Source organism: Phalacrocorax carbo, chromosome 1, assembly GCF_963921805.1.
Source record: "Phalacrocorax carbo chromosome 1, bPhaCar2.1, whole genome shotgun sequence".
Classification (NCBI taxonomy): domain Eukaryota; kingdom Metazoa; phylum Chordata; class Aves; order Suliformes; family Phalacrocoracidae; genus Phalacrocorax; species Phalacrocorax carbo.
The window spans coordinates 43,546,854-43,566,904 of record NC_087513.1 but is presented as its reverse complement, the minus strand read 5'-3'; the positions used below and the strand labels follow the sequence as shown (position 1 = coordinate 43,566,904).

Below are 20,051 nucleotides of genomic sequence, written 5' to 3'. Positions count from 1 at the left end.
GAAACGAAGTACTGGGAAAGGAAATACACCAGGCATACATTTGGTGTGGACCTCTGTCACCACTTAAGCTACTGCACTGACCTGCATCCGGTTCATGGCTTCCCGAATCTGATCCAGATGGTGTGCAGAGCTGAGGGCTTCAAGACGAATGTCTGTTAATTTTAGCTCTTTCTCCCTCAGCTCGCTCTTTAGCTGGAGAATAATTTCAGCCTCTGCCTCTGTGCACTCACAGATCCTAAAGAGGAGCAGGAAACAGGCAGGAGATTAAAGGAAGGTTCTTGCCCCGAAGCAGTGTCATTACAAAATATCAAAGTACAGAAAATGCTTGCTGCTGGTGAAACCTATGAGTGAAGAAAGAATCTTATCAAAGAAATATGAAGAGGCTCAAACTGCAAATTAAAGAAGGAAAAAAGCCCTATCCAGGTGAAATGATCAGCTTGCTTTTATACCTATACCTTTTAGTTAGATAGTTCACTATGGTGAAAAAAAAGTTGTTAAAAACTTTTCAGAAATCTTTTTTTTGAGTGTGTATCACCCATTGGTTTTAATTTGATTTTGTATCTGCATAATTTATTTGATGCAAAGGTTATGACTTTCCTAAGCAGTGATAGTCAGAACTGAAGTATGCTGATTAAACTGTACTACTCCTATTTATTATCTGTTAGGCATCAACAGTTTTCCCTGTCTTGAACAGTAGACGAAGAGACAGTCCTTGACTTCATGATCTATTTTGATTTGTGATGGTTGACTTTTTGCCTATAGTCTGTCATTTGGTAATGTACGGTGTCTGAAATCATACTGGTTGTTTTTTTTTTCCTTACAGACTGAATTAAAAGCAATCACCGTGTGATTATTTTTCCTAAGCACTAATTTTAACAATTTTAACCATTATGTTCTAAGACAAGATCAAAACATGACTGGCCCAGGGACCCACAAATGTCCAGTTCTCATGTGAGACTCTTTTGGCTCTCTGCGTCTTCATCAGACCTAGATCTGTTGCATAACAGAACCAGTAGAACATAAACCACTGAATTTTGGCTACATCGTTACACTAAACAATATTTTAAGTCAATTCACTAAATGTTATTTGTTCTTTATTACTGTCACTATAAATAGTTAATATTTGCAGAACAATTTAAATATGAAAAATATTTCATAATAATAAGTATTATTATTGTGATTATTACTACTAATATACAAACAAGAAACAGAGGTCAACTTTTAATTGCCAGAATGCATGCAAATGCATTTTGGGAAAGAAGATGCAGCACTCTTCAGGCCAGCAGTTGGGTATACAACTCCATGCCCCACACTCAGTTTTACCGGGATCTATGCTTGTAGACCACGTGACCGTTTTGCCTTTTCTTTGGTGCCCAGACTAGAGATGACCTGCATACACATGTATTAGAGAGATGCAATTGGAAGAAAGTAAAGGTAATCGTTTAGAACATGAGACTCAGGTCAAGAAAATATATAAAGAAAGTGTAAGCAAAGGGAAGATGAAGAAGTTCATGGCAAATAAAAGGTATGGCATATTGAAGAAGGAAAATAATGAATATTCACAACATGCACAAATATTTTAAGTGTGAGTAAAAATTAATAAAGGCATATACTAGGATTTTTCTTTCCAAATATTATGATACAGTTCTTGGTTGGATGTGCCTATACTTATGCTAACCAAGTAAAAAATGAAATTTTATTTACATGCATATATTATCTCACACAACAACTCAGACAACTGGGAAGTCATGTATCTAGTTGTCAGCTATTTTCTTTTTTGGCTTTTTTGCAGTATATCTTGAGAAGGGATGGACAAAAAGATGTTAGCAAGGCAGCTTTAAAGAAGATAAAAATTAAGCAGAAAGCAGGGCTATGGTTCTGGAATAAAAAGGAAAAAGCTGTCTAGGCCAATAATATAACAAGAATAGAAGCAGAAAGTATGGGTTGAATGTTCTTTTGCAGATTCCGGAGCTCTTCAATACTCAGCTCCTACAACTGTAACATTACATAAGAAGATGAGACTTCATCAAAAGGAAGAAAACCAAAAAGGAGTTAGTGTTCCTGAGCACTCACAGAAAGAAGCTCAGAAGCCTGATTTGACTTCAGACAAAGGTTCAATGTAGTTAGAAAGAAAGTGTTTTACATTTTGTTTCTTGTTACAGTCTCAGGATTTTAAAATCAGTAGGCTGCTTTGGGTAGAAGGAATAAGTCACGATCTTTGAACAGAGGTCCTGACAACTATCAAAAGTCTTGAAGGTCACAGAAGTTTAAATTATGCAATGGAAAACCAAGTCTTCCAAAGAAAGTAACTTTTTCAGCATAACAGACAAAGAAATTAATCTAAATATATATATATTTTATGTGATCTCTCAGTGGAAGGGAAGGAGTCTATGTCATCCTTTGTAGAAAGGTGACAATAACAAAAAATGCAATAATACAATCAGAAAGATCAGGTTTTAAAAATATTATGGAGGAAGAACCGGAAGGCTATGAACTGGACAAAATTTAGGAAGTTAAGGCACAAAGAACAAATGGTCATGGGAAGAGCTTGGAATGAAAGACTAGGTATGTAGTTTTGCCTGTGATAGATTCTGGGAACACAAGTACATCTAGAGAGCTAGTCAGACACAGAGGAAAAAGCAGGGTTGGTGGAAGGGAAACAGGATAAGGTTACAAAAGCAGATCTGTGAATCACGAATAAATAATTTTGTGGGATAAAAGTGTTTTGTTTAAGTTCAGGCACCTTCTATTAAGACTTTTACCAGTGATTTTTAAGTTGATAACAAATCAGACCCAGGGGTCCCAAACATGTAGATGTCCTCCTCCCAAAACATGTATATACCTAAAACCACAAAAATGTGAGCTTCCTATAAAAAAAAAAAGAACAACAAAACTAGAGATCTAGATGAGTTGTTCTTCACTGGCCTGCATGGAATCTGAGGAGAGAAAAAACATTTATTGTGGAGGGGTTTCTTTTCTGGGAATATTTGCTGTCAAACTCATAAACCTAGTTTATAGAAATCTTTAGCGTCTATAAAAAGTTAATCATAAAAGGCACCTAACCTAAAGCAGGGAAATTCTATTCTAAAGCTCAGTAATCAGACAGAAGACTAGAACTCCCCAGGTGCTTTAAGGAAGAGTAGTCCTGACCTCATTATTCTCAGTTAGGACAAGGAAAGTAAGGCTGGCATCAGTAGTATGCATTTGTTGGTTCAGAGAGGTTGATTTCCCCAAATTGGAAAGAGTTATGAGTTTAGCAGAATGAAAAAAAAATTAGGTAGAAGAATATGAATGGGAACTGAGAACTGTGTAAGAAGGATCTATTAGACATCCAAAAAATAATGAAGAAATGTGACAGCTTTTGACTGATGGTCTCGGTCCTGAAACCTTAAAGATGAGGATTTGAATAAAAAATAAAAGTAAAATCCCACAGAAAAAAAATCCAAACTGATAAAAGAGGGGAAATAGATTAAAAATTATATACATTAGTAGCTACCAAGTAGATAATAACAGAAGGGGTGAGTATCTTGTAAAAAATTCATAACTGCCTGGAAAATAAAATATTTTTAGTATGTCATGAAGCAGGGAAACAGTAATATTTGGCTTTTACTGAGTGGATATGAAAGAGTTGTTAATGATGCAGGTGGAGCACAACATAAGCTTTTGGATATGCATTTGGAAAGAAGTTTGTACTGCTAGACGATTTTGGATAAAGGCTGTGAAAAGAGGAGAGAATGACCTAAGAAAGAGCTGCTGGAAAAGTAGTGTGTAAATGGAGTGAAGCTCACAAGAAATCTGGCAAATTGATGGAGCACGAGATTAAAAGATCACGGCTGTTGGCAATGGGTTCTGAACTGCAAGTGGCCACACTTGAGGAGGTCTGTTTCACAGTCCAACCCATTTGGGACGAAAAGTTTGCCAAGAGAAGGACTTACGCAGATGCTGACTGCGATGGTTTCATCGATGTTGCCCCACACTCTCCTGAGCTGTGAGGCAATTTGGGCGAGGAAGGAAGAGAGGAGTCTGTCAGCTCTTCTATATCCGAATGTGAAGAAGGAGGCTTGGTGGACTTCTTCTTTCCAAAGGCCTGTTTGAAAGAGCTTCTTAGCTGGAAGGCAAACATAGAGCAAGATTATTTTCATTGTCACAACAATTTGTGTGCAGCTCATGTTTCGAAGAGTTAGTTTGCAGATGCCATCCTAGCCACTGCCTGAGGTCAGTATACAGAAGCAAGGGATTAACATATGCAACACAGTATCTCTAAAAACATGATACAGTGCTTTTTTTTTTTACTTTATTAATCCAGCGCAGCGCAAAAGTAATGCTATGGAAAAGTGCAGGGCTGAGTGGTAGGGCTATGGGAGAGGGGTGCTCATTTAAAACCATTAAGCCCCAGTGGAATCCCATTCCCATGGCATTCCCTTCAAGGGCTGGCTTTAAATAACCACTTTGCATCTAGGTACAGGCAGAACCTGCTGTTACTAAATGCTGAAATAAAAAGACAAGTCCAATATACTGAGTTTTCCAATTTACTTTCCCCATTTAAAATTTGAATGGCCAAACTATGCAAATGCTGTGGTTTGGATCACAAGCGAGAGGATTTAAGCTGGGACTTGAGGCTTGCTTTGTTTTACTGCTGAGAAGGATGTTAGCTGAAAGGTATATACTCTTTGCTGCAGTTTCCTTTAGAGTAGTAAGATCTCTGAATGTACAAGCATTGCCTTTTCCCTCTAGAAGCTTTTACCCAGCATTGAAAAGGGACAGAATAGCCAAAGAGCCATTTATTTCAGGAGCCAAGATGACAGCAGTTTTGTCTGCAGTGAATTTTAACTAGCCCATTTGTTGATACCTTTGTCTAAATACAGAAGTTGTTCATCTTAGGAAAAATGTGATTGTTTTTTGTTTTTATTTTCATAAAGTTGTTCTGATTAGAATTGTGTAGAACTCAATGACGAACTGGTTCCTCTATGAAAAATGAGTTTCTCAAACACATTACTTTCATGATATAATTGGAGAGTGGGGAGTGTGACCACTGATCAGAGAAACATTATTTAAGTCCTTTCCAGCTCATGATATCTAATGAGAAAGAAATGGATTTTGGCTACACTCCCCCTTTCTATAATCTGAACTTTGAGATTAAAATGAATAGAGACAAACTGAGAAGACATACAGGATAATCTGTTTTTAGAAGGTATAAAAGCCTACTGCCAAAATAAATAGCAATCATGCCAAGATAGGGTTCTTTATAGATGCATGCCAAATTTTCCATGATTTATATTCACCTCACTTCCTCTAGAGTTCACCTTGCAGAAACATGAAAGAGTGTGGAATTACAAATCAAGGGAATGAAGGCTGATCAGTATTTTAAAACAAATGTTTATGCAGGTAATATTTCTAAGACAACAAAAATATATTTTCCGATTATTTACTGAAAGTATTTGCTTAAACCCTTAGAACTACATGGTATTTGTGTGTTCCGGTTGAGAAGCATCTTAATTTCTTTAAACATCATACTACTTTTACATGAGTATTCTTAATAGATTTCTGTTCCCTTCATAGCTGTATAACATATTTGAGTCAAGCCTTTGAATCAAACTCTGACTGACGAAAATTCAAACAGGGTTTCAATGTGGCCCAGAGATGGTTTTGATCACAACAGCTGTTTTAAGGTGTTGTTTTGTTTTGTTTTGTTTTGTTTTTAAATTATACTGATTTTTGCAAATAGTTCCCTGCTGATATTCAACAATTTTTAGTTTGCTGGTAGTGTCACGGTATGGATACATGTGAATTGCTTTGTATCCACCCGGCCCTACAAGAATATTGTAGATGAAGTGTTCCATTATGCTACTCGGGCACTAGGAAATGACATAATAGCTAAAAAATAGGTTTAAACCTGCTGAGCACTTACCCAGTTTTTCTTTTTCTTTTTCTTGGAGTCGGCGTCATTACCACTGCCAATGCTTGAATGGCTTGTAGCGCTGTTGATGCTGGAAACGCTTTCTGAAGAATGTTGTCGCCTTATACGTAAATCTAAAGAGAAGAAATTACTGTGAAATCCATCTGTCTCTGTTTCAATATAATAATCATTCTTGTATTTATGTAGCATCTTCTGCCTCAAAGGGAGCCTAGAAGAACATAAATGGCATTGATGCTTGCAGTGGCTTGGATTCAAGCTGTTGCAGCCTGTGAGAAACCACATGGGCGTCAATGGGGATGCATACAATTAGGCTAACACTTAGGAGCTTCTCCAAACTAGGGTCTTATTGGCATGAAGGCAATGACCCTGCACAGCAATCTATGCAGGCATAACCTCATAGCCAAGCAGTTTCTGTTACAGATGGATTGCTTGACTTATTACTACCACATGTACTACAGTTCTTTTTCTGAGGAGTATAGGCACTACTTGATTTGTAGCAGGCCTAATCAGTGTTCAGATGCTACCTTCTAATATGCCGTGATAGAAATAAGCAGGCAGAAGTTTATTAAAAATGAATGAAATAAAATAACCAAGAAGCAGAGAATGTTATAAACGGTTGGTGGGCTTTTGAGTTTCAATTTCTTAAAAGTCTCTGATAACTATATCTTAATCACTGGAGAATATTCTTGCAGAACATACCCACTAATACCTAGGGAAATTACTCTTTAGATTAGTTTTTTAATTCCTGGAATTTAGCTTTCCTATACTTAAGTCATTCAATGAAATGACCTTAAGGCAAACATCTAAATAATGACCTCTTTAAAGAAAGATCGACGACACTCTCAAAAACGAACGGTGTTGTTATTTTCTTCAGGTAATTCCTTTGCTGTTGCTTATCAACAGGCACTTTCAAAGTATATGTTTATCATGTGACATCTACCTAACTGCAATGATAAATTAATTCAGAATCTGGAATTTAAAATGCCTGCTTTTCTGCACCTCATGAAGGAGATGAGCCGTTGTCAGTCCGTCTCTTAACAATGAGTACACCAATTTTCAGAGTTACAACTTACACTGGATTTCTAGACTAACCATGTTTCATCGTATGAGTTCACTAGTGTCTTGGGCGTACTTCAATACACAACTGCAACAACAGGGATAAGTCTTGACACTTAGCAATCCCGGCCACCCTGTTCTGAGAAGACCAGGCTCCAGGAATTCTGGCAAACAGGAAGCTCATGCAAGGTTTCCAGCTCTGGAAATACCACAAGTATGTCTACCATGCACTGCAGAATGTACTTGCCCTTGCAATAGAGTCCCCAAAACAATGGAAAAGTAGTGACTTAGCCTTTTCTTTTCTGGGGAGAAACTCTCTATTTATTTTAATAGTGACAAAAACATACCTTTGTGGGTATGATCGGGACCATTCAAGGCTCCTTGAATAGCAGCTTGTGCAGCAGAATTCTGGGCTTTCAGCATTTCAATGGTTTCCCTTAGCTCTATAAGCTCAGATTCCTGTGGGAAGAGCAAAGAGAATTCAAAATATATGGCACAAGAACAATGTTTGTCTAAGTTAAAAAAAATGACAAGATAAGAGTGGTCAAACGGAAGTTCATGGGACTGGTTGGGTGAACGTAAGGGCAACAGCTAAGTAAAATGCATATTTTCTCTCCAAAGATATTAAACTCAGCTAATGCATTCTTTTGAATTTATTCTATATAAAGCAATCATGCTGTTTTTAAGAATAAAAGACTAATCTAAAAAGGGTTTCAACTGAATATCCATTATAACGTTAAGAGAAATCCAACAATTTTATTGTGAAAGACAATACAATTTGAATTGCATCCCTTAGTATGTGAGGCTACTGTTTAATGGATGAATCTCAACCTGAATTTGTATATTTTTCAAAAGATTTAACTTGCTAAAAAATAATTCAATTAAACCCTCTCCCATTTTAAGAGCAACTGTCATGCAAGTGAAGTAAAATTACTCAAGTGCAGGAACTTCCATATTAGAATACACAGCAAATTTTAATTAAAAAATTGCTTTTATTACTGCAGTATTAAACCTGTCCTTCCAGCCTGTATTTATATAATGAGGATTAAGGAATTTAACCTCAATAACAGAGAAAAGAAGAGAAGAAAAAGAACATGTTCCAAATCTGTTGGGAAAGAAGCTTGGAGATGACCTGTTTCAATGTCACCATTTAACCTCCTCTGGAAAGAAAACTTCCTGAGGGAAATTATACTTTGTAAAATAGGAAAAAGTTTTGGTTTTAAGAAAATTCCATTGTGTTTTTTTGCTTAAGATGGAAAAAAAGCAAGCAACACAAATATTTTCTATCCAGTTCACGTTGAGTCTCACCACATTTTATCTGTTGGTGCTCAACCAGACTGTGAAATGTTATTTTTATAGACAGCTACACTGACTCCAGTGGTGACTAATAGCTCACTGATATACAGTTTCTTTCACAGTTTGGCTCAATGAGGCCTGCCCATTTATAGGATACTGTTCAAAATGAAAGCTGCAGAAGTTCAGTCCTGGAAGGTGCTAAGCAGCCTCTTAATCCTAAGCTTGGTACAAAGGCTCACATTAAATTTACTACCTATCTGGTTTGGGTTTTTTTCCTCAATAGTCAAAACAGCACAGTGAAAACTAAAAGTGTTTACTCATGGATATGATACCTAACCTGCATTAACTCTCTGAATGGAGTCATTTTTCTCTACTTAAAGTTCTTCCTTTCCCATAATTCTATTATTTGGACAACGCTGGCAGGCTGGAATGAAGCACTCCAGCAGGTTATGACCAGTCTTTGTTACAGGATCTTTCAGTAAGGATTAAACCTAGAGTCGCATATGTTTTAATTAAAATCTGGAAACTAAGATTTTATCTTCAAACTATCCTATGATATTGTCTGTGTAAACCTGATGCTGCACAGTTTCATTCTTGTGGAGCTTTATGAAGATGTGATCGCAACGGCCATTAAAGAAAGATCTGCCTGTCTTACTGTCACAGCTGCCCCTGTTTCCTTTCAGTGTTTTTTAAACAAAACTCTAATATAATCTGCTGCCTGTTTTCCACATTAAAGCATATGCTTTGGTACACGTACCTTTTGTTCAGCTGTCATTGTTAGACTTTGCAACCGGCCGGTCATATTTCCCAAGCTTTTTTCGAATGCTGCTACTAGATGAGCCTGTGAAAGAAACAAAATACAATATTCATCATGACAATGGGACAATTTTCCCAGATGTGTTTGTTTTTTAAAAGTATTTTTTCCCTCCACGCTCATCTTCTCCAGCTCTTTTCTATTAGTTTTAAACTCAGACTGAGCTTACTTGGATAGGTGAAGCAGCCAAAAGAGCCCAGTGTTCCTCAGGCTTCTTCAGCCCCCAAGAAGATCATCTCAGGTATGGAAATGAATTATGGATTTAATGCCCTGCTTTGAGTTTACCCATATATTGACCAAAAGAAGTTTGCTCCCAGATAGAAGTCCAGGAATAATTATTTTCAATCACTGAACACTTCAATGCAGGAATTCAAGTCCTTTGTCTTAAAAGGTAAACTTTAACCTCACAAATAAAACACTTCAGAGGAATCCTGAGACTCAAACGAAAAATATCACAATTCTATAAAAGATCATTACTTAGTCTATTCATCTTATATTGATTATATATATGTATGCATGTTTTGTGTAAAAAAGTAGTAAAAAACTCATATAAAATGTAATATTTATACATGTGTGCAAATGTATATGTAAAAGACAGTCTTGAAAATTGGAAGTCCTACTTCTCAATAACAAAAACAATAAAGATGAAAATGATTAAAAGATTTAAGAAATTAAAGATTTATTTTCTTTTCTAACAACATTCACCCTACACTCTATCTCTGTGCAAGCAAAATTTATAGAAACAATACATCAACCCTTTGTTGGTTCTAACTGACATTGAGCTTTGTAGACAAAGAAGGGCAAGTGGTCGTAAGGAAATCAGCAAGCTAAGTTGGCTTGTACAGCCAAGGGAAAGTAAGAAATTATTTTTTATGAAATTCCATAAAATTCCATCCATTCCTCTCACAACACCAAATATTAAAAGCAGAAGGAAACACACATTTTCCCTCTGCCATCTCAAAAGTGGTAATAGGCAAAGTTTTCAAACATAGGCACTGCAATACACTTGGAAATATAACTCACAACATATTTATATGCATAAATGGATTAACTGAGCTTCTGCACTGAGAAAAATTATTTTTTATTTTAGCAGTACAGGCACACACAGATTCTGGCAAGTTTTGCAGTTACAGATTTGCATGCTTGTACAAGCATAGTTGAAATTGTTCAAATGCATGTGGTTGTACTGATTCTGAGGTATAATCAGAAAAAGACATAATCCAAAAATGATTCTGTTATGCACTTTAGGAGAAGGAAAAGAGCTTCTTGCCGCTTTGGTCTGTGTACTATTCCTCAAACAAAAAATGATTATGATATATAATAATGGCCCACTTCTGTGTCTGCACTTCAGAGCTATTATATTGATAAGCGGCTTTTGTGTTTTGTAAACACTTTAGGATCGATATAAACATTTCAGTATCTCGTAAACTCCTTATTTTTCACTTATTAAACTTATTACAAGTTTACTCCTTGTAAATGATATTGTTAGCAAATAATTTATTTAGTTACTTATGGGGATAGTGGTCAATCCACCTGCCTTCTGCATCTTCAGGGATGCCTTAGAGATAATTCTTCTGGTAAAGGATACGTACCCCAAGGACTAACTTTTGATAAACATGGGACTAGATACATATGGAATTTCTGAAAAATTAATTAGTAATTGTGTATATTTCTATTGTAAATTTTATAACCTAGGCTATATTCTTGAAGTTATAAGTTTAAATAAATGAACTTGGAATATGTGTCAAACGCATCTCTGGAACCTGTCAATGGATATAAAGATATTCTAGCTAGTTTGGAAACTATGGCTTTCAGTTGTTTTCACTACTCTCTTCCTCTGAGAAGATAAAAGTAACTAGTTTTTAAACTTAATGTTCACTTTAATAAATAGCTACATATTTAAAATATCCAGACTGATTTATGGTGTTTTAATTCCAAAAATGATGACCACTGACCCAGAACACAACCAGAGACAAAGTATTTGCACTACCAGAGAATTATAGCCAAATGTCTCTTCATTACAAGTGTTTAACAGGAAACTAATGGAGCTTTCTGTTCCCTGCCTCATAAACACATCTATGGCTTGGCTGATGGCCTGCGGTTCTACTTTAACACGAGAATAACAGAGGGACAGAGGGCTTGAAAAGAGGAATAATTTGCTTAATTATGCATTGCTTTTGTCTGTTTCTCACAATTAGACCATGATAAGCACAGTTCTTTGATACCTAACCATGCATATTTGTGCAAAGTATTTTCCTATTCCGTAACTACAACTGCAGCTTATATTGTACATGATAAACCACAAGGAACTTATAGGAAAAATTAAGGAACTCATAGGAAAAATTAAGAACAATAAAGCATCATTAAAAATGTCATCAAAGGTCACTGAAACCATTAGGTTATTGTCTGATAGTCTTTAGAGAAAGACAGCCATGTCACAGCTATGGATTCTTAATAAAATTCAGCCTGTGACAGAGTACATTACCTTCTTTGAGCAGCACACTAAAATTTTTGCATCATAAACATAATTGGATCAAGATGATGGATCCTCCCTAACTCATTTGAGATAAAGACTGTCAGGTCTTGATATGCTAAAAAAAAAGAAACTTAATTCAAAGGCCCATCAACCAAAAACTATTCAAGAAAAGACCTTCAATCACATTGTTCATTACTTTAAAAGTTTATTACAACAGAATACTCTTCTGTGAAATATAAGGTATTAATTTTACATTCAGAGTAATAAAGTGTGCTGCCTTTCCCCAGGGTAGCAAATGTTTATTTTTTCAGCAGTCTAGGGAATTCCTACTTGTTGAAATCTTATGCACATTTGTCCCAAAAGAAATATTATGTAACAAAATAAGAAAAGTTAGTTTGAAAAAGGCTAGATTATCAGTATATTTATGTGTGTGTGGAAGTATGCATAAAACATATGTGTGTATATATTTCCATCTAAGATCAGACTTTGCATTTAAATAGTTAAATGCAAAATAATTCAGAAAACAAAACAATTGAAACAAATAGAAGTAACTGTGACTTTAAAATGCTAATTCAAAATTTAAAATTCTGTTTGGAAACTTCTTTTACACTTATAAATTTGGTAATTGATTTTCATTGAATTGGTAATCCTCAATTTCTGAGGATTATTTACTTTACCCAAAAGGATCCATTCTTTCATTCTCGTAAAAATATTTGGGAATAGAACTTTTTTTAAAAGTTATACCCAATTCCTCACACTTTAGGGATTGGCTGTGTTAGATTCAGTAGTTTTATTCATGACATACATACTTTGAATACCATACAAAATAGCCTGAATAATGCATGTGCTTTAAATAACTCTTATTCTAAAGTAAAAATATATCTTCACAATTGAATGCAGCATTTGTACTTGAAAACAGATACACTGGAATTAGAGTTAAGTAACTGGGCATTACTGGAAGTCTGCCTACAGCAAAATATATCCATCTTTAATGTGTTATACATTTTAATGTGATACACAGATGATGCACCGCTCTTAATTTGTAGATCCATCACTTATGGATTAATTTTGGCTTCTATTAACATGTGAAATTCCCATTGGAATTAGTCAAAGAGATATATATTCAGGGCATGACTTCAGTGCTAAGACCACAAGTTTGATTTTAAAAATTTCCTTCTTAGTAAGCAATCCCAGCCAGCCAAACCCCAAATATTTTATCTATTAGGTTTACAGCCCATCCTGACATGACATTGGCATACCCAAAAACTATCTGCTGACAGACTTTTCAATTTGACCTGCGGTGTTCAGGTTTATAAAACAAAGGTAAAAAAAAAATAAATTTCCTCCCACCTGACACGGCTGAATGAAAGGAGATGTGAGAGGCCAGAAGGGATCGGGCTGATTGCAAGAGGCAACTGTACTTCTGGTGACCTTTTCTGTTCGCCGCCTGCTATTATCTTGTTGTTTGGCTGTAGGATAGTGGTTCAGAGCTGGCCAAACAAGAGTATTAGCCAGCGAACCCCCTCCGCTTTTTACTGGCATCCTGGGTCTACTACAGTTTGCAAGCATGCACCCTTCAGCTTTATACAGTATAGAGCACCGATCAAAGTCCCTCCGAACAGGCTGGGTTCAGGCTGCTCGCTGGAATTTGAGCCCTTGTCAGTCATGTAGGAAGTCTGCTGGTTGGACACTTTCTGCACTGAAAACAGGCCCTTTCTTAATTAGTACTGAGATTTGTCCTTCAGCAATATCGAAACACGCACCGGGGAAAAGCCAGAATCTCAGAAAAATCTGTAAATTAAGCATCCAAACAACAGCTGGGCCCTGCTTGAACTTAATCATATGCAGGCAAAACACTTTGGGGTTAATCAAATGAAATAAACTGCTGAAATCAAGCATAGTACTTGAGTCCAGCCAACAAAAGCTGAATAATAAATGAAACCAAATAAGAAAAGTCTTAGGAGAGGTTTCCAAAATGCCTGAGAAATGCTATAACTTCCAACTGACAGATTTTGATATAAAATAATATATCAAATAAAGGCTTGATTAAATAGGCCATATTTCAGTCTGGCAGTCTTTTAATGCCACATGTACTACTGTCACCAACAGATGAAGCAAAGACAGACATTAATATTGTTGAAATGAGATTAATAAAAGGCTCTTTTTTTTCACTCACATACAATACTTTTGCTCAGTTCTACAAAGGAAGAGGGTAACAACAAATTCAGGCCTGAGATGAACTGTGAGGGAGCAAGATTTCTGGCTATTAATAGTTTCCTTCTGCAGACTACAGAGAGGAAAAAAGTTCTGCCCATTTTCAGACACTGAAAGTATGGAAATTTGAGGGAGCTTAGGACTAAGGCTAAGATGATTGCATTCATAGCAAAGGCATCAGAAATGACTGAGTAATTTTCTGGTCAGCAAAGGCACTGCAGAAGATGCTCTCTTCATACAGTTCTCTGCCTGCTAGAGATGGATGTAACTACAGAAAAGATAGGCAGAGTGACCAAACTTTTTTCTGCATTAGATTTATTGCTCATTTAGGTTTTAGCCTACTGGAGTGCAAATGTGACTCAAAATGAGGGTCATAGTAGTATTATCCATTTAGAGAGTAAAACATGGTTTTGATTTCTTTTCTGAGGATAAATTCCGGCTTTTGTGATTAGGAGTATTCCTCCTTTAAATTCTAGGGATTGGTAAAGTGTGTCTCTTGGATTAGGAGATAAATGATAAATGAATACATGCAAGTAAAACATTGCTAAGACACTACAAGTTCATGAAAATTAGGAGCCCATCTGGGTCTGTCATAAGTTTGTAAAATTAAACAAAATATTTGTTAGTTACTCATAATTTTTATGAAAAGTATATAATTGCTGGCATTTAAATATCAATTCTGTAATTAGACTAAATTTCAGAGGCCATATCACAATTCAAAGGTTGTATATACACTCTGTTTTCAAGTTGGATTTTATTCCTGATGTTTAAGTGAGACTTCATAGAATTTATTTACAGAAAGTGCATAAACAGAATTAGTACAGAAAGGGGTCTCTTTTGATCCTTTGGATTTATGTGGAAGTGGGGTTTTTTTAATGCTTTACTTCTTCTGTACCAGAAGTAGCAGAGAAAGAACTCAGAACCAGGCTTATTGTGAAATACTTTTCAGGTTTTGGTTTTGTATTTATCTCATCACAGCACCCCCCCCCCAAATTTACTTATAATAGCTAGTGATATCTACTTTTATTTTAAGATATTTTTCATTGTGAAGGTGTCTAAAGCCCTTGTTCATATCTGGAGAATTTGAAGCCTCTAAGTTTCATGCTCCTGACATATTTAATTTTGAGGGAAATTCCACATGTTGGGGATTTGGAAAAAGGAAAGATTTCTCTAGTATCATTTCAAAACCCCATGTGATAAAAGGATCAGCTTTAGGGTTGCTTATAGGTTTAGAGTTTAAAGACTGTCTCCATGGAGATTAGAAGGTGGGTGACAGTCAAAAGAACGTGATTAAATTAACCTTTATACAACATACGGTGTGTGTGCACATATATATATACATACAGATTTATAAATGTGGTCCTTCTGGATAAGCAAAAACCAGATACACATGTATATATTTTTTAACTGCCCTTTTGAAAGTGGTACCCTTCCAGTTAGATCAGTAGAAAAACTATGAGTACCCTTACTAGGTGTTCAGAAGTCCAGAGGCAGTTCGTGGGACCGGATGCCCAACCAACACAATGTGAGTTAAACAGATCAAACCCAACATGTTTCTCACTCATACAGCAGAAGTGGTTTGAGTGGAAACCAAGCCAAACTGTAACTATTATTTTTTTAGCTTGACTCGGTTTCTTTGAAATATGGATGAAATCTAACTGTAACTTGGTGATGATTTTGAAAACCTGTCTGGAATAGGCCATGTTACTAGATACCAGTCTGAATGGTGTTTACTCCACACAAAGAAATACTGACTAGAGATATAGGCAATGACTTCTTACTAACACTGGGGAGAAATTGGGTGCAATTGGCCCAAACAAACCAAACAGTGGCCTGATTTCTTCAGCTGCAGGGGAGAATGCCCTGCCATCCTCACACTATTGCATTTGTTACAAGTTACAGCATTGCTGGTGTGACTAGAAAAGGGTGGAGACTGGAGAGTCATATTTCAATACATCAGCAAGAAGGAATATGCTGGTGATTTGTGTTCAGAACTAGGGGAAGGAAAGAAGGGCAAACTGCTTTTCTGCCCACAGAGTAAAGTGAGACATGGTACCAAGAGCCTGAGTTATCCCCATCAGAGGGGCTCCGGCACCAGCTCTAATACAGGCACCTGAGCTCAGGCTCACCACAGGCCAACAATTTAGTCTTACTGATGTGGCAACACTGCTCAGAATCACAGAACAATTTAGGTTGGGAGGGACCTTTAAAGATCATCTAGTCCAACGCCCTGGCTGTGGGCAGGGACATCTTTCACTAGTCCAGGTGCCTGCAGGAATCAAGCTAACTCTTCTGGATAAGACCAGCTGCTGCTGTGTGGGCATTAACAGGGCACTCAGTGGATGTGGGGATGTCTGCAGTTGTGCTGTGTACAAGCCCAGCCACAGCCCACCTCCCTGTGCTCCCCACCACAAGGCAGAGCTGCTGCAGCCTTTGTTTTTGGTAGAGAAAAAAGTGCCCTGCAGAGAACAATGGTCTTGTTAGAAAACGTGTACCCGAGACTTGCTGGCTTAGCTCTTCTGACCTCTTGGTGTTGGTTTTCATTGGTTGCTCTCAGGGTGGGTGAGTGAAGAATTGCCCAATCTGGCAAAGATGAAGATCAGTGTCTAAAATACATGAGAAGTGGAACTCCATACTGAGGATAGGCATGACGGCTATAAATACCTGAATTAATAACCCAGCCCAGAATACAGCTTTTGAATTTACAAATATTGCATGATGCCAGTATTGTCTGCTTCACTAGTTCATTCTCAGAACTCAGGACAGACGGGCACCCCATACTGCTTACAGAGGTACAAACACCCACAGGTGTTGTGCAGCCACCTGGACAGAGCAGAAAGTGCAAAGAGTAGCTCTTCTACATTTTCACGTGTGGCAGTCCTAAGAGAACAAGTAGCTCTCACGCAGCTAGAGATTATTTTCCCACAACCTGAACACAGTACTACTTCACCAACCGAATTCCTTGAAAATAATGGCAGTATTGATCTAAATGGCATATAGATCTAAATACTCAGTACATACACATTTCAAAGAAATGCACTCTATAGTTTGCCAAAGATATCAGGAAGCTGCTTTCTTGAAATGCAAAATGATACTGTCTTGCAACTGCATCTCAACTTTCCAGGGAATGGTAACTATAGTTATCTCCTGAAATAAATTTAAAATCACTCTACAAAAGATTGTTCAATAACTACCCAGTAACTTATTCTGAAACCATAATAACTATACAGGATTGTAGCTTGCATTCCCTACCTGGCATTATTTTCTGATAACATATTCAGTAACTCATATTATTAGTGTATGACAATTGGAAGGAACACCAGGGAGCTCTCTGTGAAATAGCCCTGTTAGTTATATATCAGCACAATTATTATAGCATATAAATTCTTTATACAATTGTATACTGTTCTTCCCTCCACATCTATCTGTATTTTGCAGGTCTTATCTTTGTAAAATGAAACTACAATGAATTGTATCAGAATCTGCAGTTCATGCCCTTCCTTTGGTTGTGTCTCCTTGCTCTCCTCACTTTTGGCCTTTTTTTTTTTTTTTTTAATTGATTCTGAAGAAAGAATGAAACTGAACTGTTGGCTAGGACTCTTGTCACATCCAGTGTGGAAACTCTCATTTCTATTTCCACTGTGTTTGATCACTTCCGCTTGAAGCTAAGGCAATACAGACACTTAATGAAACAATTAATTTGAAAAACATGAAAATAAATAAATAGCATAAGTCTCCCAGGCCATGCATTGGCACCTGAATTCAGTAAGAGCCAATAGCCAATCTGATAATGTATTCTCTGATACTGTTTATGACCAAAGTAAAAATACTTACATTTGCTGAAAGCTGGGATGTAAGAGTAGCAACTTTCTCTTGTGATGCAACCAGCTCTCTCCGTAGTTTCTGAATTTGCTAGATAAAAAAAAAAAAAGATTGCTGTCAGCATTTGAGCAGTTTCCTAATGTAATGGGTTTTTTTTCTTGTTTTCTTAAGGGATCACTAATAGGTTAACAATATCTCAATTTCACATTTTATTCTCAGAACTATTCAGAAATATAAATTATTAGAATTTGGCACTTAGTGCTGCTCCAACTGTTTTCTTGCACTTAACCAGTGTATGAGCTGGGATCTTAGTTAAGGGAGCACAAATGGGTAAATGCTTAATTACTTCATATGTACAATCCCCTGTTTACATGTGTAAATGCCATGTTTTTTTTAACAAGTCCCATAAGTTCCAAATATATTCTAATGCAATCAAGGACAGCAGCCCTGGATGAGACCTGAGATTATGAAACATGAAAGAATTTGCGTGAGGTTCACTTTGCCTTACTGTAGACATGATACAACTGACATATGTTAAATGTCTACATTAGACTCAGATGAAGTGCCAAAAAGTACTCCCCAGCTGCCTGGCATGAAGAAGGCTTCAATGACTACCTCAGACACAGATTTTTGCTTCATGGATGTCTAAAATTAGATGAGGTACAGTAATATCTTTTTCTTTCTCTAACACAATACTTCCTACAGTGCCAGAGATTCAAACATGCAGCCTCTTTAAACCTCAAAATCTTTTAAAAACTTGCTGGCCAGCTTAAAAAAAAAGTAACTTTAAATGTGATGGTTGACATGAAAATATACTTCATTTCAAGGCTCCTGTATCCTGTAATGAAAAACAGAATCCTTAAGAGAAATATCTGTTTACATTTCAGCTAGGAAAGATACCTAGCATGAAGCTTGTGCATCATTTTAAGCTCATTTAACCCAATTTGAGATCTTACGGGGACTCCACGCATTGCACTGAACTTAAGCACAGCATGGAGTTTCACTGTGAAATTCATTTCATACTCAGAAATAAAAGAAATTATTCCAGACTGGAGATGTAAAATGTCTAAAACTAGCCCAGGAAAGAGAGCACATAACATTCACTAGTAAAAACTATTGCGATACTTTAATTTTATGACTCTCATGAAAACCAACAGGCAATATTGCACAAGTTTAAGAATGAACAAGTTCCTGTGTATCTATGATACATAAAGAGCTAAGTCATTTACACTAGCTCAGAGCAAAAGGAATATTACTGAGCTGTTGTCCATCCTGAACACCCACTTTTCTTTTTCCAAGTTTTCTCTTTGCTTTCAATAGCAATTTGACCTTCCTGTTTAAGCTGCACTGTAATCATATTCCTGCAACTATACAAAGGCAGTTCTCATACGTGTTGTTTAACATCTGCAAGACCATCACAGAGCAGACTTAGGTACTGGGGAAACACCATGTAGAGATACATGGGAAAGAAATGTTTCACCTCTATGTACAGCCCTATATAAAGGGCAACGAAATGAGGAATTGTCATTTGCACTACTGAGCTACGGCATGCTTCTTCAGCTCCTTTGCTTTAACTTTCAGAGAAAGGAGCTTAGAAAATTCACGTGGAAATTATATTGAAATAAGCTGTGGCAAGTAAGGAGGAATTGTTTATTTGTTTAACTTCCTCAAAATATCTTTGAGTTGACTTTTTCTCCAATTGGAATAGTAAAAATAGGAGCAGCATAAACACAGGAGTCAGAAGGCATGTGGCTCCGTGAAGTGGAAGTGCACCCCTTGGTGCTGCATTTTATTGCTGCTACTCCTTGATGCCCTTTTAATACAACCAGGACTTCATTTTGAGAAAGGCTGTAATTGTATCCAGCTGCTGACCTGGGCTTGTCACCCATTCTTATACACTGTGAGGAGAAAGAAGCTGTTTTCCATGTCAGATTTGATTTATATCTGAAATCAATCTGCATTGCTCTGAAATCCTTCAAAGTGGTCAGTTTCAGAAATTTAATATAATGCAAAATGTAAGGGAGAGAAGTTCAAAGCAAACATTTGAAGTATTTTTCTCCTTAAAGGCAGCACATTACCTAGAATGGCACAGTCCCTTAGATCCAGTACAGAGTCCTATTAAGTCTGAAATGAGACGTATCACAACACCTCCACTCAGAAGCTCTATTCTCATCGATTCTTTTCACCTTTTCAGAACTTCAGCAAGGAAGCATTCTTCATCACAATGCTAAAAAAACCACCTTCTAGTGCACTAGAAGCTGTATCGGCTCTTCACCAATTCTCAAAAAGTGGTACAAAGACAGAGGCTGTCTTTCCCCCAGCGACTCAGCAGTTTAGCCATAGCAATTAAACAATAAACTTTAAAATAATACAATACAATATACAACTATAGAAAAAAAGAAAAGTTTTTACCTCTGAATGTGCCTTTTCTTCTGCCTGGAAGAAAACAAAGAAGA

The 20,051-nt window shown here is 36.7% G+C and overlaps 1 protein-coding gene across 4 annotated transcripts in view; it reads right to left on the bottom strand.

Annotated features, from left to right (window-relative positions):
- NAV3 (neuron navigator 3) overlaps nucleotides 1–20,051 on the bottom strand; it is a 411,830-nt gene that overhangs the window by 20,279 nt on the left and 371,500 nt on the right. For 2 of the 4 annotated variants that reach the window (XM_064450028.1, XM_064450013.1), the window contains exons 21-28: nucleotides 20,008–20,031; nucleotides 17,608–17,685; nucleotides 9,027–9,110; nucleotides 7,321–7,432; nucleotides 5,909–6,030; nucleotides 5,283–5,303; nucleotides 3,936–4,108; nucleotides 82–235 (exon numbers count right to left, since the gene is read on the bottom strand). In XM_064450028.1, the coding sequence (XP_064306098.1) occupies nucleotides 82–235; nucleotides 3,936–4,108; nucleotides 5,283–5,303; nucleotides 5,909–6,030; nucleotides 7,321–7,432; nucleotides 9,027–9,110; nucleotides 17,608–17,685; nucleotides 20,008–20,031 (768 nt within the window). The remainder of the gene's footprint in view (nucleotides 1–81; nucleotides 236–3,935; nucleotides 4,109–5,282; nucleotides 5,304–5,908; nucleotides 6,031–7,320; nucleotides 7,433–9,026; nucleotides 9,111–17,607; nucleotides 17,686–20,007; nucleotides 20,032–20,051) is intronic. The other 2 variants (XM_064450020.1, XM_064450036.1) reach the window with 1 other exon arrangement.